The sequence below is a fragment of the Pan paniscus genome, chromosome X, assembly GCF_029289425.2.
Source record: "Pan paniscus chromosome X, NHGRI_mPanPan1-v2.0_pri, whole genome shotgun sequence".
NCBI lineage: Eukaryota > Metazoa > Chordata > Mammalia > Primates > Hominidae > Pan > Pan paniscus.
In genome coordinates this window covers 54,184,159-54,208,327 of record NC_073272.2, presented here as the reverse complement: position 1 = coordinate 54,208,327, position 24,169 = coordinate 54,184,159, and the positions used below count along the sequence as shown (strand labels likewise).

Below are 24,169 nucleotides of genomic sequence, written 5' to 3'. Positions count from 1 at the left end.
CGTACTCTCATTGGAAGACAGTGGTTTTGCTGTTGTATCGGGTACTTTTTCTTAATGACATATAGGGCCTTTGGACCTAAACATTAATTAAGTTTAACCCCAACACTTTCAGGGTACCTGAACAGGGAATTAGTGTCAGGACTATAAGATTTGTCATAAGCAGACCAGTACATTGATCTAATCATTCAGAACATTATATTTAAGGTATGATTAAAATGCTATCCACGGGGCAGTCTTCAGATTTCCTAGGTAGCTGAGATACTTCAGATTTCCTAGGTAGCTGAGTGTTTATAACACACAATGTTAAAAAGTATGGGAAATGTAGGTGTGGTGTGATTTATCCTCAGATTGTTAGTTAAGATATCATAATACAGGAAAACAAAGGTGGGACATCTTTGCAGCACATTTATTACCACAGTAGCCTACAGGCTTTTATTGCATCACACTGAGGAAAAGAATAGGATCATTTCCTTATTTATCATTCTGGTTTGGCTGCTCCAGTCGATATCCTTGGTATTTTTTAGTACCTGACCTGGAAGCTGATCTCCAGAAGCTGTCTCAGTCAAAGACTGGGGATGAATGTGGAGTTGGCCCTGGTGTCCAGGGGAAGACTCTGACAAAATGAGAGCAATTTAAAATGCCAGAAGGAGGTATGTTATCCATTAAGATTCAAAATTACGTGCTTTCTGTATTCCATAATATTACACTTTTGATAATGAAAAGAGAGAACATTACTGCCCCTTTAAAAACAGAGTCCAAATGCAGACTTTCTCGGGAAGGTAGTCGAGACCCCAGAAGCCTGACTGCAAAACTGAAAGACTATCAGATACAGACACAAATTGGGTCAAAGCCATATTGAATCATCAAATAGAAGCGGGGGCTCACGCCTGTCATCCTAGCACTTTGGGAGGCCGAGGCGGGTGGATAATTTGAGGTCAGGAGTTCGAGACCAGCCAGGGCAAATGGTGAAACCCAGTCTCTACTAAAAATACAAAAAATTAGCCGGGCTTCATGGCAGGCACCTGTAATCCCATCTACTCGGGAGGGTGAGGCAGAGGAACTGCTTGAACCCGGGAGGCGGAGGTTGCAGTGAGCCGAGATCATGCCACTGTACTCCAGCCTGGGCAACAGAGTGAAACTCCGATCTCAGGGGGGAAAAAAAAGAAAGGAAAAGAAAAAAGAAAAGAAAAGCATTTTCTTACTTCTGAGTATAACCAACAGCTAAAAATTTGTAGATTATTTTCTACTTTCTGCTTTTCACAAATACATAATACATTTGTAATACCACTTCGTATGAAATATGCTGACCCTGAAGAAGATTCTAATACCAGCTCTAAGATAATTTGTGAGATTCTGGACAAAACACATAAATCCTGCACCGGTTTTTGCTTTTATTGAAAGTAGTGAATGCACATCAGATAGATTAAAATCATTTCATTGCTGATTTCTGCATGTTTTGGTTCTGTTGGAGAAAATACAAAGATAATTTGATTTTCGTGATTTGTTTATCATAACAATCAGCTTCAGTCCAATTATAATATCCGAGTTGAGATTTCATTGCTCCTAAGTAAATGAGCTGGCACTCTACTTGTTGTTTGTTTTCCTGTATGGAGACCTTCATGAGTGTTCTTGGATTTTGTCAAATCCTGAATTCTCTCAGGCTCTTAAACAATGATTGCTTTTTTTTTTTTTTTCAGTAGGGGTCTCACTCTGTCGCCCAGGCTGGAGTGCAGTGGTCTGATCTCGGTTCACTGTGACCTCCACCTCCCGGTTTCAAGGGATTCTCATGCCCCAGACTCCTGTGTAGCTGGGAATACAGGTGCGTGCCACCACGCCGGACTAATTTTTGTATTTCTAGTAGAGACAGAGTTTCACCATGTTGGCCAGGCTGGGCTCGAACTCCTGATCTCAAGTGATCCACCTGCCTCAGCCTCCCAAAGTGCTGGGATTATAGGCATGAGCCACCTCCCTTGCTGGACCCAGTGATTGCATTTTAAAGTCTTCCCGCAGTGAGACCTTGAATGACTGAATAATAAAATGGAAAGAGACAGTCAAGTTTTTGTGACCCAAGAAGTAGGGAGCATGCATGTAGGTCAGTGATGCTCAAGGTGTTTGTAAGATGCCTGGGCTAAGCATGCTCCCTGCCCTCCTGTCAGTCTTCATGAGCTACTGTGTATAATTAGATTGAAGACACATATGGTAACCTCTAACCATATCAGAGGTTACATATTACAGGTTTCTGCCTTGAGTCATCAGAAGATACGATTTAAAGTTCAAAGACTATAACATACTAAGTCCTGAGTAGTCCACGTAAGTATCTTTTACACATGTTTTCCAAATTGCTGACTTAATTAGAAGAACTTCTGAATTTAAAGGAAGCACTGCATGTTTAGGGGAGAAATTACCTAAATGTTTTTACTCCACACTTCTGAACCACTCCATTAGGCTATTAACATTAAAAGATTGTTTTCAGATGATTTCCAGGAGGCTACTGAACAAGCCTCAGTTGTATTCTTAGGACAGTCATAGCATTAAATGTATATCTTATTAAAATAGATAGCAAATTCCATGATACAAGAAAATAATATTAAGAAAGAGCAAAATAATAAGAGTCACAGAATAAACTTAAGGGAAAAAGGCAGTAAATGAAAGGTATGCATCATTAACAAAAGGAAAACTAATTTGATATTAATAAATTTAATAGAATGTTCTTTTGAGAAATAGCTAGGAAGAGCATCCAGTAGATTAAACAATCTTGAAGAAAATGGAAAAGGCACAACACAGAATATGAACAAGACACAGATATTGAATGTAGGGCATAATTGAAAGGGAATACATTCTTGAACACTAATGTTTTCAGAGTGTGGATGATATGGTTGATATGCTCAGAATGCCTACATTATTTAATATATCCCTGAAATACCTGAATATCTGAACATCACAAAGACTGTGGAAGGACGTGAAATTTGCCAGTTGTACCTCAAAAAACAGTCACTTTTTTTTTTTTTTTTTTTTGAGATGGAGTCTCTCTCTGTTTCCCAGGCTGCAGTGCAGTGGCACGATCTTGGCTCACTGCAAGCCCCGCCTCCCGGGTTCATGCCATTCTCCTGCCTCAGCCTCCCGAGCAACTGGGACTACAGGCACCAGCCACCACGCCTGGCTAATTTTTTGTATTTTTAGTAGAGACGGGGTTTCACCGTGTTAGCCAGGATGGTCTTGATCTCTTGACCTGGTGATCTGCCTGCCTCGGCCTCCCAAAGTGCTGGGATTACAGGCGTGAGCCACTGCGCCCAGCCAAAAACAGTCACTTTTAGAAGCAAATATTTAGCTTTCCAGATGTGTTACTCTCCGATTTTGTTTCCCTCTCCATTTCTTTTTCTTTGCCACACTGCTTATGATGTATAACTCTTTCACGTCTTAATGCCAATAATGATAGTGATACCTTAAAACTTATATTACCATTTAATTAATTACACAAATGGGAATACTTTCCGGTGAAAAATGTGTCATTATTCATATTGACATGATGACTATAGGTGAAAACTGGATGCAAATTTCTAATATATAACTTCTACTAGATAAACATACAATTGATTTATATGTTGATCGCTTACTCTGCAATCTTGCTAACCTCAATTATTGTAGAAGCATTTTTTTTTAGATTGACTTTTCTACATACACTCTCATGTAGTCTTTGACAAAAGATACTTTTACTTCTCCCTTCCAATCTGAATGCATTTTTTTTTGTCACTGGACACAATCTCCAGTGCAAAGCTTAACTATGCCCACATTCTTGCACATATTAGTCTTAGATTGCAGTATCCTGCAGGTAAACACTCAGGACAACTTCCAGCACTTGAATATTTACTCCTTCCCCCACCCCACATACTGGTAGAATTCATGTTGGGATACTACATTTACTATGAACATACACCCCTGATTTGAAACAAGACTAGGATGCAAGGTAAAGAATGTTAATTCACTAAAGTTTTGACAGACTGAGGCCATTGTTTCAGATTGGAAATAGGAAACTTAAAAGAACTACATGGACATTGGGTAAAAGAACATGGGTTGAAATTTGCCTGGCAGTAGCCCAAGAGTAAATGGTCTTCAAGGTGCATATGAAGGAACTGTAAGAGGGAAATGGGATAATTCACATCTCCACCAATAATTAAATGTAGCCACACTAGCTTGGGGGATTTGAGGTGAGACATCTAAAATACTAAGTCATGGTGAGGGCTGGAAGACAAAAGAATGAATCACTTAATAGGAATGGCTGTGGGGAAGGGCTTGACAGAATCAACCTCTCACTTCCATGTGAACCACGAACATTAAACGTGGAGAAATGAGGAGCGGCAGCAGATCAGTTTGGGATGCATCTTCAGGGGATGCTGAAACAACAGCAGCATTTGGTTTCCTCTACACCCCTGTCACCCCTCCCCTATAAGCCCAGGGAGTGGTCAGCAGTGGTGCTTTGTGATGTCTAAGCCACCCTTGGACTGCCATTGGCTGGGACACTGCCTGTATGATCAAACAAAGCTCAAGGGTGTGGCTTTGCCTTGTCACCAGGAGGGTATATATAGGGAGGGCAAGAGCTCTGGGCCACTGGGAAGCTTCAATATAGCTGTGGAAGTCTGGACTCTACAAGATCCTGCTGTAGACATTCAACAAGCAACCAGAATCATGGAAAAGCCCACTTCAAGCACCAATGGGGAGAAGAGGAAGAGCCCCTGTGACTCCAACAGCAAAAATGATGAGGTAAGATTGTTAGGTTTTGAAGCGAAGGCGAGGGTGAAAGAAAGACACACAGAGAGGGGGCAGCTCAAACAGCAACACAGGAATACTGCAGACGCTTGTGGAAGTGGGGGATCAGCTTAATGCCAGATCCCACCACCGCTTACAGCCTGGGGTACTTACAGGTATGGGTGGGAGGGATCTGGGCAGTATGGCTTGCTGCCCGGCAGGATATTGATAAGATGTTCTTATGATCAGGTGGTTTGGCCCTTTTTCTGGTGGAATATCGTTGTGGTGTTCCTTAGAACTTTGCCAAGCAAGATATGATAGGGATGTTTCTTTAGTTGGGCCTTTGTCTGCCTTGTGGACAGGTGGTTAGGCAGGATGTTTCTCACGGCCTGAACCCCCATGGGATGTTTCACTTTGACCAAGGTCTGCAAAATAGCAAAGAACTTACAAAATGGTGCAGTTTGGACTAACAGATGATCCTACCCATGCTCCTCTTCTTCCCCATAGATCCCTACCCTGTGATTCAACCTTGTTCTTCTCTGGATCGAACCCCTTCCTCAACCTGCATTCCTTCTCATAAAGCCCCCCTTGCTATCCAGTCTCTATCCTATTCACCCAAAATAATGTCTTTCTGGCCTCTCCCTGTTTTCTTAACAGATGCAGGAGACACCAAACAGGGACTTAGTCCTCGAACCGAGTTTGAAAAAGATGAAAACATCAGAATATTCAACAGTATTAGTGTTGTGCTACAGGAAGACTAAGAAAATACATTCAAATCAACTGGAGAATGACCAGTCCTGAGAGAACTCCATCAATCCAGTCCAAGAGGAGGAGGACGAAGGATCCTCACAGGAGGACGAAGACCTAGACTCATCTGCAGAATCTTCAAAGCAGGATGAAGACCTACAATTACCTGAAGGATCTTCACAGGAGGATGAAGACCTAGACTCATCTGAAGGATCTTCGATGGAGGAAGAAGACCCAGACTCATCTGAAGGATCGTCAGAGGAGGGTGAGGAAGACTAATTAAACATGGAGAAACCAAATTGGACAAATCCTCACCACCAACGGTGATGATTACAATAAAATCAAGTTTGAGAAGCTGATGGCTGCATATATCTATGCCTGTTTTCTGATGGTGGGGGGGAAGGGAAGGGAAGAGGTAGGCATTTGAGAAGGGAGGGATATGAGGTCCTGTAGGGTTGGTGGACAGACTCGCAGGTTGACAGTAAGCCAGACATTGTAAATAAGGCCTGGGGGAGCACTGATTCCTAAAGAAAATTTTCTTCTTAAAATTTCCTCTCACAGGAAGTGGAGATGTGTATATGTTCATGCAACTGTACCCGGCAGCACATAGTTCTGCTGAATGTACATATCAAAGGTATTCCCATCCCATTTCCATTTGATATTTTCCTAGGTTAGAAATATATGCTTTATAAAGAGTTAATGTTCTGTAAAACACAAAGCACAATACAGACATACACAGACACCTCTGCTCACTCTCTCTAGAGGGATACAATTAAAAACATTGGTTATAGGGCCGGGCGCAGTGGCTTGCGCCTGTAATCCCAGCAGTTTGGGAGGCTGAGGTGGGTGGATCACCTCAGGTTTGTGAGGTTTTCAAAGAAAGATCTTGATCAAAAGAGGGAATGTGAAAGCTGACTGTGCGAATGAACCAGCTTCTCCAGTGCCAATGAGCCTCATTTCAAAGCAGTGGAGATAATTAGAAAATTGTACTGTTACTATAAAAGAATAACAAAAGGGGGAAATTGTAAGGGTAACTAAACATAAAATTGAGATTTTCCTGTTGCCAAAAGAGCAAGAAGAGACCTTCCCCATTTCACTTTCCTTAGAGCATTTCCTTGAGAAAATTTGTATTTATAAATTCTTCCTTTGATATGTAAGCCTCTGGCCACCCTATAACCCAGGAATGTCTTGAACTTGAACTCCAGGCCTCAAGTGATCCTCCAGCCTCAGCCTCCCAAAGTGTTGGGATTACAGGTGTGAGCCACCAAGCACCGCCACCAGGAATGTCTTTCTTCAGGGCCACGGAGCCATCTCTTTGAAAGGTGAACGTTGAGGAAGATGATGTCTTTGTCTCCCTGTCACCAGGGGAGTTTAACTTAGGTGCCTTGCTCCAAGCCGTAAGCACCTGCTTGTCATAGAGATATGAGTTTTATTTTTCCTTCAGATAAAGGCAATTAACTAACACAGATGGGTACTCCAGTTACTCGATGAACTTAGGACTTGCCTGGGAGCATTTAGTGTTCACCCTTGGCTGCTGCTGTACAACAAGGCCAATTACCTACATATCTGGACTTTCTGATTTCTGCTACCACTTTTTATTTTTTGTTTTGTTTTTGTTTGTTTGTTTTTGACGTGGAATCGCCCTCTGTTGCCCAGGCTGGAGTGCAATGGTGCAATCTCAGCTCATTGCAACCTCTGCCGCCCAGGGTCCAGCGATTCTCCTTCCTCAGCCTCCCGAGTAGCTGGGATTACAGGCATGCACCATCATGCCCAGCTAATTTCTGTATTTTTAGTAGAGACGGGGTTTCACCATGCTGGCCAGGATGGTCTCGATCTCCTGACCTCATGATCCGCCTGCCTTGGCCTCCCACAGTGCTGGGATTACAGGCGTGAGCCACCACGCCTGGCCTCTGCTAACACTTTTGGATTGTATGAAACACTACACTTCAAAGTGTGGGATCTGGCTTCCTAGACAGCTGTCAAAGGGGCAGTTGATGCAATCTAGAAGTGTAGGGGAGTTCGCACCTGTGGGGTAAATTTTGACCAATAAGAAAAGGAACCAGGAGTGAGAGTCAGGTACGTAATTCCCTCTCCTCTCCTCCCCTCTCCCCATGCACCAATTCCAGGCATTGTTTCTCAGTATAGTCTGTCTAGAGGTGTCCTGTATGGCCCAAAGCCTGTTTCCTTGGGAATCTGAGCTAAAGCAATGGGCATTCAAACACTCGAAGACAGTGTTAAGTGTTGTGGAGGACCCAGATCTGGGCAGAGGAAAATTATCCCAATAAGAAAATGGACAATTTGAGGATGTGGAATAGAGGGAAGGACTAGAAGAACCAGTAGTAGTATAGCTTAGGGGTACTATTTTTGGAGAAAAGGGCAGTTCTGGTGATTGTTCCAGTGAATCGCTCAGCTCTGTTATATATATATATATGTATATATCCTTTCTTTCCATCATTCTCCCCTATGAAATCATCCGTAAAGTATCCTTTTATAACTCTCTATTGCCTGTGAAGTGAATTTTCTTTTTTTCTTTATCTTTTTTATTTAGAGATAGAGTCTCTGTCGCCCGGGCTGGAGTGCAGTGGTGCGATCTCGACTCACTGCAATCTCCGCCTCCCGAGTTCAAATGATCCTCCCGCCTCAGCTGCCCTAGTAGCTGGGACTACAGGTGCACACCACCAATGCCTTGCTAATTTTTTTTATTTTATTGTATTTTTAGTAGAGAAGGGGGTTCACCATCTTGGCCAGGCTGGTCTTGAACCCCTGACCTCAGGTGATCCACTCGCCTCAGTCTCCTAAAGTGCTGGGATTACTGGTGTGAGCCACTGCGCCCAGCCTGTCACTTTCCTTTTGGAGAATAAAACATATTGAGTCTTGTGCCAAAATGCAGGGGAAGCTGCACCCAGACAGGTAACAAAATATTATATATATATAGATAGATAGATAGGTTTTTTCTACATACCAATATTAACCATTTAGAAAACCAAATTGAGAAAAATTACACTTATATAGTGACAAATATACATAAAATATCTAAAACCAGATGATTGGAGCAAGATGGCAGATAGATCCCGTGCCCCACTCAACATTCCATTGAACTGGGAAGAAAATGTTTTCAAGGGTCAATTCTCAAGAGTAGAGGAAAATAAGAAAACGTGTCAGTGGTTCACCAGAAATATTGAGGCATTCCTGGGAGATAGAGTAGATGTGATCAGACTGGTAGAGAAACCCAAGGAGACAAGAGCATCACTGTAGACGAGAGATGCTGTTTGAGACAAAGACTTACTCCGTCGCCCAGGCTGGAGTGCAGTGGCGTGATCTCGGCTCACTGCACACTCTATCTCCCAGGTTGAAGGGATTCTCCTGCTTCACTCCGAACTGTAACTGGAATTCACAGAGGCCTGCCACCACGGCCAGCTGATTTTTGTATTTTTAGTAGAGACGGGGGTTTCACCCTGTTGGCCAGGCTAGTCTCCAACTCCTGACCTCAAGTGATCTGCCTGCCTCGGCATCCCAAAGTGCTGACATTACAGCATGGGACACCGTGCCTGCCCAGGAGATGATCTTTGTAACAAAGCCTCTGAAAAACTCCAAACCCTGAATCAAAAAAACACGGAGCTGGAAAGGGCCTTAGGATAATCATCAGGTAGGTTAATTTAAAAGTTCATTAGAAACATCTGAATCGGCCAGAGTCCCCTCCAACACCACACTCAGATTGGCTGGCAGTAGCCACTTTTGCCTCTAAGATGAAACTCTGATAATTGTTCATTAAAGAAAGTGAAGGCCTGGCGAGGTGGCTCACACTTGTCATCCCAGCACTTTGGGAGGCTGAGGCAGGAGGATTGCCTGAGGCCAGGAGATCGAGACCAGCCTGGGCAACATAGTGGATGCCGTCTCTACCAAAAATAAAAAACTAGCTGGGTGTGGTGGCGTGTGCCTGTAGTCCCAACTAGATCGGAAGCTGAAGTGGGAGAATCCCTTGAGCCTGGGAGATCGAGGCTGCAGTGAGCTGTACTTGCATCACCGCACTCCAGCCTGGGCGACAGAGTGTGATCATGTCAAAAAAAGAAAGAAAACAACAACAACAACAACAACACACACACACACACACACACACACACACACAAATGTAACGTATCAGAACTTGGTGTAACTTCAGCCCTTCACAAGGAGAGAAACACATTTGTGGAGAGAGGACCATGTTCACTCTTTATCTATCCATGATAGACAGATAGTCCGGAGCTTTATATACCCATGGAACCTAAGGAAAAATGTTGCCTGTCATAACTCACAATCTTCCAGCCACCCTTCCTTGTATCTGTCTTGTGGGCTGGGGGAACCAACTTATGGATCCCATCTTCCCAGGGAGAAAGAAAAATCAAATCCTTCATTATCTCTTTTAGGGTATGCTCTCCTCTATTTGCATGGAGGATACGGCATTCAATATCTAGTAGCCGAATGTTACATTTGGGTAATACAGAACTATATTGGGATAAAATAGAATTTGTTTCCTCTGAGACACAGGTAGAGGTACGTCCACACTGACCTGGGTGGCAGCCACCTCTTCCTGCAGTGCCAGGCAGGGCATGCTCACGGATCTGGGGAACCTCTTGCTCCTGGAGCCCCACAACCTCCTTCCTGGCATCCTTTCCCTCTGGTGGCTGTGACAGCCCACACTTGGCCTTGGGTCTCCCCTGCTTCTTTGCCTGCCCCTCTTCTGCCCACCCTGCATATCTCTGTCTCCCACTGTCCCTGCTGTGACCACGACTGCCTGCCCTCCCTACACTCTCTCTCTCCTAGGGCTCCTTGTCTTCGGTAAATGAACCCACAGCCTTTACATTGTGATTGGAAACAGAGCCTGGGGCTTGTTCAGTTCTCCCTCCTTCCATCACACACCTGTCCGCCTTGATGTTTCTGAAGTCAGTGAGCTCCAAACTCAACTCCTCCTGCACCTGCCAGGTGTAGGACCTGTGACAAGACACCTACCATCTGTCTGGGACTCTGTCTCTCATCTATCATATAGGCATAATGATGATCGTGTCCTCCTTCTAAGGCTGGGGAGAACCAGGAGGCCAAGGTGATGGGCTATGGATGGTCAAAACAGCTCCAAACCTGCCTCCACCTGGGGCTGGTGTTTCAAGTTCATTGTGTGTGAATGGAGCTTTGATGTCTCCATTGACACGCAATGGTTTGTTCTAAAATAGACTCCCCTCTGCCCTTCCCTTCCCCACAACTGTTTCACCTCTGTACCGTGCAATGGTACCTGTGAGAAAGAACTGTCCCATTCCCAAATCATCATCCCCACCCCAGCCCCCAGGCCCTTGGTTGGTGAGACCCTTGATGGGCGCTCTCATGCTTCTGTCCAGTAGACTTTCCCACCAATTGCTCCCCTGCATGGAGACTAAGTGGACTCTTCTATTCCCTGTCCATCACAGGGTCTACATTGCACGCATCTGCCTGATTCTTCCACGTTCCCCAGATGACGATTTCATCTGTGTCTCCTCCCACATCCACCCAAATGGACCGTCCCAGACCTTGAAACCGAAAATCATTCAGAGAGCGAAGGCCAAGATGCCCAACCACCTGCTACAGAATCCTGCTCCAGGACTGAAGTGTATAGTCTGTATCAAAATAAAAACTGGAGGACAGGTGCTGCGGCTCACGCCTGTAATCCCAACACTTTAGGAGACCAAGGTGGGAGGATTGCTTTGGCCCAGGAGTTTAAGTCCAGCCTGGGTAACATAGAGAGACTTTCTTGACAAAACCTTAAAAAACTTAGTGGGTCATGATGGTGCATTCCTGTAGTCACAGCTTCTCTGGAGGCTAAGGTGGGAGGATCACTTGAGCCCACGAGTTCAAGGCTGCATTGAACTATGATCATGCCACTGCACTTTAGCCTGGGCAGTGCAAGACCCCTTCTCTAGAAAAAGCAAACAAACAAAGAAACCCAACAACTGGAAACATCCTCCTCTGGAATGGTGGTCAGGAACATCTGCCTGCCTTGTTCCCTGATGTCTCTCCAGCACCTAGAACAGCGCTCAGCACGAGAACACACTCATTAGTGTTTTGTTGAATAAATGACTCCTTTGACACAGCAATTCAACTTCTAAGAATCTTTCCTAAAGAAATATTCACACACGTGCAGAGACCTGTGCGCACATTAATGAGAGGAGCAAACAACTGGGGAACGTTTGCAAAGGTTTATTAACTGTCAGTGACTGATACGGGGAATCAGAGGAGGGGAGTACATGCTGAACAGGAAACAAATTGAGGGGGGGCTTGACCAGGACTCATGGCAATGGGGAAAAGCATATGGGAGATGCTTATACTGGTACTTGGTGTGTCTGTGTGTGTGTGTGTCTGTGTGTGTGTGTTTGTGTGTCTGGTGTGTAAATGCAGAGGGGAAAATTGGAAATTAAACACTCAGATCTGCCCTCAGTAGTCACATCTGGGGAGAGAGGAGGGTAGTGCTGTTCTATGGAGAGAATACCTGACTATACTTGCTTTCTGAGGTAGGTGCATGGATACACAAACCGAAATACACATTAAGCATGTCTTGCTCATCAACGAAAACGCTAATATCTAACAGAATGGCACACTGTAAGAAAATACAATGGAAACACTAACATCGAACTCTTGTCACACTAAGAAAAATGACGCTCAACTTTTCACTGTTGTGAACACTTGCTTTCACTTGCTATGCACCTGATGACGCGGGGTCCGCAGCCATGCCCATGTTCGTGAAAGGTCACCACGTTCTGCTTCTCATCATGGGCATGTGTCGTATCCCCGAGGCTGAGGCAAGAAGAGAGAAGGAAAGTAAGTGGCAGTGAGTTCCCACTGCCTGATAACTCAATCTCAACTCCTCCTGACCTGCAGACCCTGCACACTCTTGATTCTGCCCTACCCCAGGACCTGCACACGCCTTCCATGGTTCCTTGAAGTGAACCATCTGCTCATGCCACAGTGACTTCTTTGGCTGGGTTATCCATTCCTAGGCTAGAGAAAGGTGTGGCCCACATACAGGGCTGACCTGGAGCTTGGGAACCCACAGCATCCTGAGTAGGGAGGATCCCTGGATATACAGGGCAGGGAGTAAAAAGAGCTTGCGAAGGCCAGGCGCGGTGGCTCACGCCTGTAATCCCAGCACTTTGGGAGGCCGAGGCGGGCGGATCACGAGGTCAGGAGACCGAGACCATCCTGGCTAACATGGTGAAACCCCGTCTCTACCAAAAATACCTGGCTGTTCTCGAACTCCTGACCTCAGGTTATCCTCCCACCTCTGCCTTCCAAAGTACTGGGATTACAGGCGTGAGCCACCACGCCCGGCCTATCCGATAGTTTTTCTGTATAACTCTTTGTTCCTGGGAAGGTGTGTCAGTCCAGACACTCCACATGAGTTTCAGGGTTTCTGGATTGATAGATCGTAGGATACGGAGCCTCTAGAGCTGAGCTGAGCCAATTCTTCTTCCAGTCCCTAGCCTATGAGCCCCCAGAGACCCTTACAGGATTTCTGCCTTACAGTGTGGAGGGAGTCTACAGGTGGATGATATTGGTTGTAATCGCCCAGCTCAGAGGGCAGAGGGAGAGGTAGGAAAGAAATGTTCAGTTACTGGCCAGCTTTGATGAGTCTGCACTTTTTCTAGGAGCTTCCCAAGCCCCTTATTCTTTAATGTTATCAGGCCACTTTGGGCTAGCACTGGGCCAGCCCTGCCAAGTGTCTGCTCTATATGTTTACAGAACAGGTAATAAGCCTTCTAGGAAACAAGGAGAAAACAAGAATGCAACTTAGAAAGCTCCGCCTGGGCTGATCCTCCATCTGTGGCCTCTGACCTTTCCCACTCGAAGCCATCTCATCCCCCAGTGGGGCTAAACCATCAAGGGTTTTGTTACAGGAACTGTTCTGAACTCCAACCACTTCCCACCTCGTCTGTGGCATCTGCAGGGTTTGGTTTGGGAAGGAAGCCAGCAGCTATTCCTGGTTCACCATCTTCTTCTTGAACCAGATATGCCTTTACATTTTAAAAGTAATTTGAAGTCATTACTAACAACAAGTAAAAGATATATACCACTTAACCACATGACAGGCACTATTCTAAGTGCTTTACATGTACTTACCCATTTAATCATAGCAATCAAATGAGCTAGATAGTGTGGTTATCCCCAGTTTACTCTTGAGTAGCCTGAAACACGGAAAGGTTATATGACTTACACAAGGTCACATAGCTTAATAAGTTGAGAAGCCAGAAACTGAACCCAAGCTGTCTGGTTCCAGAGTTTGTACTCTAAAATACTAGCGTTAAGTGGGCACAGTGACTCACTCCTATAATCCCACCACTTTGAGAGGCTGATGTGGGAGGATTGCTCGAGGTCCAGAGTTCAAGGTCAGCCTGGGCAACATAGCCAGACCCTGTCTCTACCAAAAAAAAATTTTTTTTAGTTACCCAGGCATGGTGGTGCACACCTGTAGTCCCAGCTACATGGGAGGCTGAGGCAGGAGGGTCACTTGAGCTGAGGAGGCTGGGGTTGCAGTGAGCCATGATTGTGCTATGGAACTCTAGCCTGGGCACCAGAGTGAGGCCCTGTCTAAAATAAAACAAAATTTAATGCTAGTGCCTTTTACCATTCTACCGTTCTATCATTCATAAACATCTGTATACATTCCCTGAACACCGAAAGAACTTCTCTTTTTTTTCCTGTCCCTCCTCCCATCTTCCATGTTTATAATACCTGGAATTTTATTTCAAGACTATAATTTTTTAAGTTTACAATCAAAAGTTTACACTTTTTAATAAGTTTTACTGGTTTTCTTCTCATCATTGCTTGTTAAAATCACCTCCTTCCTCTTAAATTTACTTTTCTCTTCTCATAGACCTGTATACCAACAATGATTTCTGAAGGGTATATGCGTCATGAATTTTCTGAAATATTTTCTCCCTCATTCTGGATTATCCTGGCTGTATATAGATATCTAGGTTCAACTTTTTTGTTTGTTTTTGTCTTGTTTTGTTTTGTTTTTTTGAGACAGTGTCTGGCTCTGTCACCCAGGCTGGAATGCAGTGGCACCATCTCGGCTCACAGCAATTTCCACCTCCCGGACTCAAGTGATTCTCCTGCCTCAGCCTCCCAAGTAGCTGGGACTACAGGCACGTGGCACCACACCTGGCTACTTGTTGTATTTTTTGTAGAGATGGGTTTTGCCTTGTTGGCCAGGCTGGTCTCAATTTCCTGAGTTCAAGCTGTCCTCCCATCTTGGCCTACCAAAGTGCTGGGACTACAGGCGTGAGCCACTGTGCCTGGCCCAAAGTTATTTTTAATCAGCTCCTTGAAAAACTTCTCCATTGCATTCTCTTTTCTCTCTTTCTCTCTGGGGCCTTTCAGGATTTTATCTTTATCCTAGAAATTTTACTCCTAGGGAGTGTGTGCGTATATGTGTGAGTGTGTGTGTGTGTGTGTGCGTGCCTGTGTGTTAATCAGGTTCAGAACTAGGTGACATTTTTCAGTTTGAAGATTCATGTGTTTGTTCAGTTGAGAAAATTCTAGAATATTATTTCTTCAAGTACCTCCTTCTCTACAGTCTTTCTATTTTTTTTTTTTTTTTTTCCTTTTCGAGTCGGAGTTTTGCTCTGTCATCCAGGCTGGAGTGCAGTGGCACAATCTCAGCTCACTGCAACCTCTGCCTCCCGGGTTCAAGTGATTCTCCTGCCTCAGGCTTCCACATAGTTGGGATTTCAGGCGCCCACCACCACACCGGGCTAATTTTTGTATTTTCAGTAGAGACGGGGTTTCGCCATGTTGGCCAGTCTGGTCTCAAACTCCTGACCTTAGGTGATGTGCCTGCCTCAGCCTCCAAAGGGCTGGGATTACAAGCGTGAGCCACGGCGCCTGGTCCAGTCTTTCTGTTCTCTACCTCTGCAACTTCTATTGGATGAACGTTGAAACCTCTGGGCTCTATCCTCCATTTCCTTTATTATTTTCATTTCATACTTTCTATTTCATAATCCTTTTCTGCTATACGGTGAAGTAGTGCCATGCCTGAACACATTTTTTCATTGGGTTGTTCCAGTTTCTCTTACTGATATGCAAAAGCTTTGTTGTATATTAGAGATGGTTACTGTTAATTTATTGAGGATGCTTCACCAATTTCCCCAACATTTGCCTTTTTAAACAGTTTTGTGGTGTTTTTTGAATTAGATGATACTTCAATTTTTACATCGTTATGTCAGATTCATTGTTCATAGCCTTAGTGTAATATCAGGAAGTGCCTATGACACCTCAAGATGTCTTACACTGTAATATTTTCCTAAATTTTCATCTAGTTCTTTATGACTTCACATTTTCACGTTTAAGTAACTGATTTTTTAGAATTTATTATTTTATGTGGTTTAAAGTAAGGATTTAATCTTCATTTTTTCAAATAGATAGACACTTGTCAAGCAATCATTTATTATACAACCCATCATCTTTTGCCCACTGTTTGAAAATGCATGCTGAAATTTGCGTATAGATTAGTCTGTTTCTTGACTTTCTATTTTGTTTCACTAATAAATGTTTCTATGTGCATTCATTTTTTATTGCAGCTGTAACAAATTTTCGGTAGCTTAGACAACGCTGGGCGCAGTGGCTCAGGCCTGTAATCCCAGCACTTTTTGGAAATCTTTACCAACAAAGAAAAATTCTGATGTATTCTCTTTCAGTTGAATGTCCTCAGATGACTTTCGGCAGACTCTAGAGAATCTTCCCGAAGGTGAGTATCTCTCAAATCTAAATGACCAGAGAACCTTTGTCCCTCCATGGATGCGAAAACTGGTAAGAGTGGGAGAATATCAAAAATGCCCTCACTGCCTCCTTTTTCCCATGTCTATCACAACACCTGATGTAGCATTGACGGCTTGATAACACCGACAGTTGTAATCCTTAACACTTCTTTTGTTTTCATAGTGATGCCAGATATTCTAAGCAGGTTACATGGATTAATTTATTTAATCCTTAAGAATACGTCTATGACGTTGTTTCTATTATTATCTCCAAATAATAACGTCTCATACATTTCAGTTGTCATCCACACAAAAGCCATGTGACTTGGCGCAAATCTTCTAAGTTCTCTGAGCTCCAGACTCCTGGGCCATGAAATGGAAGTAAAGAATCATAGTTCATGTTTTAGATCATAGTTATCAGCAAAATAATAATAACATGAGACTATCGTGGTACAGAGATGTTAGAGAATTTTCCTGAGGTGCAGCGGCAGTGGTAGTCTGATCCAGAGCTCCAAGCCATTTAAAGCTCATTCACGTTTGCATTTGTTTATGAAGTTCAGATGTTGCTCACTAGGGCTTTACCCCATAGGGCCTGCTGGTGCTTCCAAGGAGACACCCACTCTCGCAACAGGAAGGACCAGCTGGCTTCTGATCCGTTACTGGGGCCACTCGCATGGCTTAGGAACAGGTTTGACTGTGGGCCCTTCCCTACTGTGAGCTCCTTGAGGGCTTTGTCTACACCTGGTGCATCCGAGAAACCCCAGTCCCAGCCCAGGGGTTTCCTTGGAGGCCCCTGAACGAGTGACTCCACAAGTACATATTCAATTCCGGTTTAGAGGGTAAAGGGATCTGGGATTGGGTTGCCAGTATGGAGGCCAAATTCAAAGAAGGATCATGAAAGGTATTAATTGTTATTATTACTACATTTAAACAGTGTTTATAAGCTCAGAGAGGACTTTCCCTTAGCCTATTTTACATGTATTGTTCACTATTTCATAAGTGAGGAAGCTGAATAAATGTAGCTTAAGACTGTTGGTCAGTGACCCATCCCAATGCAACCAGAATTGATATGGTTACCACCTCACTGAATTCCACATTCAATGTTGGTGCCTCGGTAGGCTGGTATGCCAGATCTGGTACTGCTTTCTTTGCTGCCTGGATTAATTTCAGCAAACCATTTCTTTCCCTCTCCCTTCCCTGTATTCCTCTCCCCACACCATCTTTCCCAGCAGTGTTTCGTCCCCTCCCTATGTTTTTACATTTACCCTCCCAGCAGCTGTCTACGAGCTTTTATGGGATCCCTTGTATTTTATAGAAGCTCTTCCTTTTGTAGACCTGTGAATTCTTAGAATGCTATGCTCCAAATCTTCTGTATATCACACTCTCAATTACATGGAGATTTTTGCTGTTTGCAAGAATATCAGTCCTAAAAGAGTGGGAAGATAAGCATTCTATCCCTGGAAACCCCATTCATGCAGGCCAATCCTTTCCCTTCTAACCTCCCCTCCCAGGTTTCTCCTAATTTAGGCAAGTGTAACTCTCCCAGCTTTGTTGAGAACATTGATTAAGGTAATGCATGCGAAGACGCTTTGTAAGCTCTAAAGCACTACAGAAATGGCACTGATTCTGTTTATCTGTGACCCTCACATTATAAAGATCATGCCCAAGAAGCCAGCAGAGGAAGGAAATGATTAGAAGGGAGTGCCAGAAGCATCTGCCCCACAAAACGATCCGAAGCAGCTGTGCCCACCCAGGAAAAGCAAATACCTCTAGAAGATTCACAAGAGATCTGGTAAGAGGAAACAATTCGGGAACAAACCCTCTGGCTTTCCTGGCTATGTTCAGGTGTGTGGATTGGGTGTGTGGCACGGACCCCAGACAAGCCTGGGTCCCGGCTGGGCTGAGGAGCTTGCCCAGCTCCAGAAGAGATGTTAGACATGACTTCCAGAGACACAGAGTGGAGTTGTCATCCATATACAAACCACGTGACTTGGGGCAAGTCTTCCAAATTTTCTCAGCTCCAGATTCCCAGTCCATACGATGGAAGTAAAGAATCATAGTTCACAAATTGTTTGGAGACATTATATTTAGTCTAGAAGGCCTGATGACATGAAAGGTGCTCAAGCAATTCTATCTGTAATTACCTGGGATCATGTCTTACGCAGCTCAATGCCTGATACCCAATCAGGTGTACTTCAGAGATATTGCAGGTTCGGTTCCAGACCACTGCAATAAAGTGAGTCACACATTTTTTTTTGTTATTGTCGTTTCGCAGTGCATAAAAACATTACGTTTTCACTATAGTGTACTCTACTAAGTGTGCAATAGCATTGTCTAAAAATGTACATACCTTAATTTTAAAATAATTCATTGATAAAAAATGCTAACAATCTTCTGAGCCTTCCGTGAGTCACACTCTTTTTGCTGGTGGAGGGTCTTGCCTTGGTGTTAATGGCTGCTGGCTGATCAAGGTGGTGGTTGCTGAAGATGGGAGTGGCTGTGGCAGTTTCTTAAAAGAACACAACGGTGAAATTTGCCACATTGATTAGCTCTCCCTTTCATGAAAGATTTCCCTGTAGTGTGTGATGCTACTGGATAGCATTTTACCCACAGTAGAACTTCTTTCAAAGTTGGAGTCAATCCTCTCTAGCTATGAAAGTCCTAGATGGCATCTCCTTCCAATAGAAGGCTATTTTATCTACACTGAAAATCTGTTGTTTCGTGTAGCCACCTTCATCAGTGATCTTAGCTAGATCTCCTGGATAACTTGCTGCAGCTTCTCCATCAGGGTTTGCTGCTTCACCTTGCACTTTTATGTTATGGAGACGGCTTCTTTCCTTAAACCTCACGAACCAACCTCTACTAGCTTCACGTGTTTCTCCTGCAGCTTCTTCACCTCTCTCAGCTTTCATGGACATGAAGAGAGTTCAGGTCTTTCTCTGAATTAGACTTTGGCTTAAGGGAATGTTGTGGCTGGTTTCATGTTCTGTCCTGACCACGCAATCTTCCTCTATTTCAGCAGTAAGGCTGCTTTACTTTCTTATTCGTGTGTTCACTGGAGTATTAGTATTATTATTTCCTTCAAGACCTTTCCTTTGCATTATATACTATTATTTCCTTCAAGAACTTTTCCTTTGCAATCACAGCTTGGCTGTTTGGTGGAAGAGGCCGAGCTTTCAGCCTGTCTTGGCTTTCAGCGTGCCTTCCTCACTAAGCTTAGCCATTTCTAGCTTGTGATTTAGAGTGAGAGACATGCGACTCTTCCCTTCCTTTGAACACTTAGTGGCCATTGTAGGGTTGTTCATTGTCCTAATTTCAGTATTGCTGTGTCTCAAGAAATAGGGAGGCCCAAGAAAAGGAAGGTAGGCAAGGAAGAGCTCATCGGTGGAGCAGTCAGAACACACACAACATTGATCAGTTAAGTTTGTCATCTTCTGTGGGTGCAGTTCCTGTTACCCCTAAAACAATTACCCACAACAGGGTGATTATTGTCAATAATAACCTAATTTCACATTTAAAAAAACTAACACAGTGTAAATGGATCGTTTGTAACACAAGGATAAATGGTTGAGGGGACGGATACCCTATTTGCCATGATGTGATTATTATGCATTGCATGCATGTATCAAAACATCTCACGTACCCCATAAGTATATACACCTACTGCGTACCCACAAAAATAAAAAAATTATTTTAAAAGACTAAAGAACAACAAAACAATCGCAATCATAATATCAAAGCTCACTGATCACAGATCACTATAACAGATATAATAATAATGGAAAAGTGTAAAATTGGTGAGAATTTCAAAAAAAAATTGCAGTATCTGCGAAGCAGGATAAAAATGAGGTGCCATAAAACAAGGTTTGCCTTCTGCCCTTAACAAATACGTGCAGCATGAAAGGAGGTATGGGTGAGTGTTCCCATAAGTGAAGAGGTTGGGAATCTAAACCTGACAACGGAAGGAGCCAGAAGCTAAAACTTTAATTGGTATTTGTCGTGTATTGGTGTGGATCTAAGGCCTCAGCCTCTCTAAGCCAGAGAATGTGAAAAACTGGATAAAGAAGGCCCATGGGCACTTGGTGGTGGGGAGGCATCTCCTTTTTTGAGAAAACAGAGCCTAACACTCTCCAACCCACCCAACCCTCACTTTCCAACTATTCTCCATCATAGGACCCAAAAGGGGGAAACATGCCTGGACCCACAGACTGCGCGAGAGAAAGCAGCTGGTGATTTATGAAGAGATCAGCGACCCTGAGGAAGATGACGAGTAACTCCGTAAGTGAACCTTCCGCTCATCCCCCACATCCCTGCAGATGTGCTATTCTGTTATGATACTGGTATCCCATCTTCTCACTTGCTCCCCAGATAATTCCCTTTTCTAGGGTACAGCATTGAGGCTGAATGATGAGATTTCCCATTCTCTTTCTTTCTTTCTTTCTTTTTTTTTTTTTTGGAGGGATTCTTGCTCTGTCGCCCAGGCTGGATGTGGTGGCCCGATTTCGCCTCACTGCAACTTCCGCATCCCGGTTCAAGCAATTTTCTTGCCTCAGCAACCTGAGTAGCTGGGATTACACGTGTGCACCCCACACACCCGGCTAATTTTTGTATTTTTAGTAGAGATGAACTTTCACCATGTTGGTCAGGCTGGTCTCGAACTCCTGACCTCGGGATCCACCTGCCTCGGTCTCCCAAAGTGCTGGGTTTACAGGCGTGAGCCACCGCACCCGGCCGATTTCCCATGCTCTTTCTACTCTCTACCCTGTATATCCAGGGATGCTCCCTACCCAGGATGCTGTGGGTTCCCAAACCCCAGGTCAGCCCTGATATGCGGGCCACACCTTCCTCTAGCCTAGGAATGGATAACCCAGGCGAAGAAGTCACTGTGGCATGAACAGATGGTTCACTTCGAGGAACCGTGGAAGGCGTGTGCAGGTCCTGAGGTAGGACAGAATCAGAGTGTGCAGGGTCTGCAGGTCAGGAGGAGTTGAGATTGAGTTGTCACGTGGTGGGAACTCACTGCCACTTACTTTCCTTCTCTCTTCTTGCCTCAGCCTCGGGGATACGACACATGCCCATGATGAGAAGCAGAACGTGGTGACCTTTCACGAACATGGGCATGGCTGCGGACCCCTCGTCATCAGGTGTATAGCAAGTGAAAGCAAGTGTTCACAACAGTGAAAAGTTGAGCGTCATTTTTCTTAGTGTGCCAAGAGTTCGATGTTAGAGTTTACGTTGTACTTTCTTACAGTGTGCCATTCTGTTAGATATTAACATTTTCACTGATCAGCAAGACATACTTAATGCATATTTCAGTTTGTGTATCCATGCACCTACCTTAGAAAACAAGTATAGTCAGGTATTCTCTCCATAGAACAGCACTACCCTCCTCTCTCCCCAGATGTGACTGCTGAGGGGAGGTCTGAGTGTTTAATTTCAGATTTTTTCCTCTGCATTTACACACCACACGCACACACACACAAACACCAAGTAACACTATAAGCATCTCCCATCTGCTTGTACTCCCCTCATCCGATTCCCCTCTATCAGTCACTGACAGTTAATAAACATTTGCAAACGTTCCCCAGTTGTTTGCTCCTCTCATTATTGTGCACACAGCTCTCTGCATGTGTATGAATATTTCTTTAGGAAACATTCTTAGAAGTGGAATTGCTGTGTCAAACGAGTCACTTATTCAACAAAAAACTAATGAGTGCATACTCATGCTGAGCGCTGTTCTAGGTGCTGGAGAGACACCAGGGAACAAGGCAGACAGATGTTTCTGACCCCCATTCTAGAGGAAGATGTTTCCCGTTGTTGGGTTTCTTGGTTTGTTTGTTTGTTTCTTCTAGAGATGGGGTCTTGCTCTATCCAGGCTAGAGTGCAGTGGCATGATCATAGCTCAATGCAGCCTTGAACTCCTGGGCTCAAGTGATCCTCCCACAGCAGCCTCCAGAGTAGCTGTGACTACAGGCATGCGCCATCATGCGCCACTGATTTTTTTAGGTTTTGTCTAGAGAGTCTCACTATGTTACCCAGGCTGGTCTCCATCTCCTGGGTTCAGGCAATCCTCCCACCTTGGCCTCCTAATATATTGGGATTACAGGCGTAAGCCACCGCACCTGGCCTCCAGTTTTTATTTTGATAGAGACTATACACTTCAGTCCTGGAGCAGGATTCTGCAGCAGGTGTTTGGGCATCTTGGCCTTCGCTCTCTGAACCATTTTCGGGTTCTAGGGCTGGGACGGTCCATTTGGGAGTATGTAGGAGGAGACACAGATGAAATCGTCATCTGGGGAACGCAGAGGGATGAGGAAGATGCGTGCACTGTAGACCCTGTGATGCACAGGGAATAGAAGAGTCCACTTAGTCTCCATGCAAAGGAGCAACGGTGGGAAAGTCTCCTGGACAGGAGCATGAGACTGCCCATCAAGGATCTCACCAACCAAGGGCCTGGGGGCTGGGGTGGGGACGATGATTTGGGAATGGGACAGTTCTTTCTCACATATACCGCTGCACGGTGCGGAGGTGGAACAGTTGTGGGGAAGGAAGGGCAGAGGGGAGTCCGTTTTAGAACAAACCAGTGTGTGTGAATGAAGACATTAAACCTCCAGTCACACACAACAGACTTGAAACACCAGCCCCGGGTGGAGGCAGGATTGGAGCTCTTCTGACCATTCATACCCCATCACCTTGGCCTCCTGGTTCTCCCCAGCCTTGGAAGGAGGACACGATCATCATTATGCCTATATGATAGATGAGAGAGGGAGTCCCAGACAGATGGTAGGCATCTTGTCACAGGTCCTACAGCTGGCAGGTGCAGGAGGGGCTGAGTTTGGAGTTCATTGACTCTAGAAATATTAAGGAGGAAAGGTGTGTGTGGTGGAGGGAGGGAGAATTGAACAAGCCCCGGGTTCTGTCCCCAGTTGCAAGGTAGAGGTTGTGGGTTCATTTTCCAAGACAGGGAGCCCTTAGAGATGGAGAGTGCAGGGAGGGAGAGGCAATCGTGGACATAGTGGGGACAGTGGGAGAGAGAGATGTGCAGCCTGGGCAGAAGAGAGGCAGGCAAAGAAGCAGGGGATACCCAAGACCAAGTGTGGGCTGTCACAGCCACCAGAGGGAGAGGGTGCCAGGAAGGAGGTTGTGGGGGCTCCAGGAGCAAGAGGTTCCCTAGATCTGTGAGCATGCCCTGCCTGGCACTGCAGGAAGAGGTGGCTGCCACCCAGGTCAGTGTGGACGTACCTCTACCTGTGTCTCAGAGGAAACAAATTCTATTTTATCCCAATATAGTTCTGTATTACACAAATGTAACATTCCGATACTAGATATTGGGTGCCTTATCCTCCATGCAAATAGAGGAGAGGATACCCTAAAGGAGATACCGAAGGATTTGATTTTTCTTTCTCCCTGGGAAGATGGGATCCATAAGTTGAGTCCCCCAGCCCACAAGACAGGTGCAAAGAAGAGTGGCTGGAAGATTGTGAGTCATGACAGGGAACATTTTTCGTTAGGTTCCATGGGTATATAAAGCTCCCGACTATCTGTCTATCAGGGATAAAGAGTGAACATGGTCCCCTCTCCACAAATGTGTTTCTCTCCTTCACTATTACAGTGAAGGTCTGAAGTTCCGTCAAGTTCTGATACATTACTTTTATTATTATTATTTGTTTTTCTCTTTTTTTTTTTTTTTTTTTTTGAGACAGAATGTCACTCTGTCGCCCAGGCTGGAGCGCAGTGGCGAGATCTCCCACTGCACTTCCAAGTTCGAAGGAATGTTGGGTAGGGTACGGGATCTATCTGCCATCTTGCTCCAATCATCTGGTTTTAGATATTTTATGTACTTTTGTCACTATATATGTGTAATTTTTCTCAATTTGGATTTCTAAATGGTTATTATTGGTATGTAGAAAAGCTATCTATTA

At 44.5% G+C, this 24,169-nt stretch overlaps 1 protein-coding gene and 1 pseudogene across 1 annotated transcript; both read left to right on the top strand.

The window, feature by feature from the left end:
- The first annotated feature begins 4,613 nt into the window (after positions 1-4,613).
- LOC129395289 (sperm protein associated with the nucleus on the X chromosome N5) lies at positions 4,614-5,848 on the top strand. The gene is made up of 2 exons (XM_055106396.1): positions 4,614-4,758; positions 5,401-5,848. The coding sequence occupies exons 1-2, from the start codon at positions 4,684-4,686 to the stop codon at positions 5,542-5,544; spliced, it is 219 nt and encodes a 72-aa protein (XP_054962371.1). The 5' UTR covers positions 4,614-4,683; the 3' UTR covers positions 5,545-5,848.
- On the top strand, positions 5,710-21,473 carry LOC117977571 (protein SSX2-like; annotated as a pseudogene).
- The last annotated feature ends 2,696 nt before the right edge of the window (positions 21,474-24,169 follow it).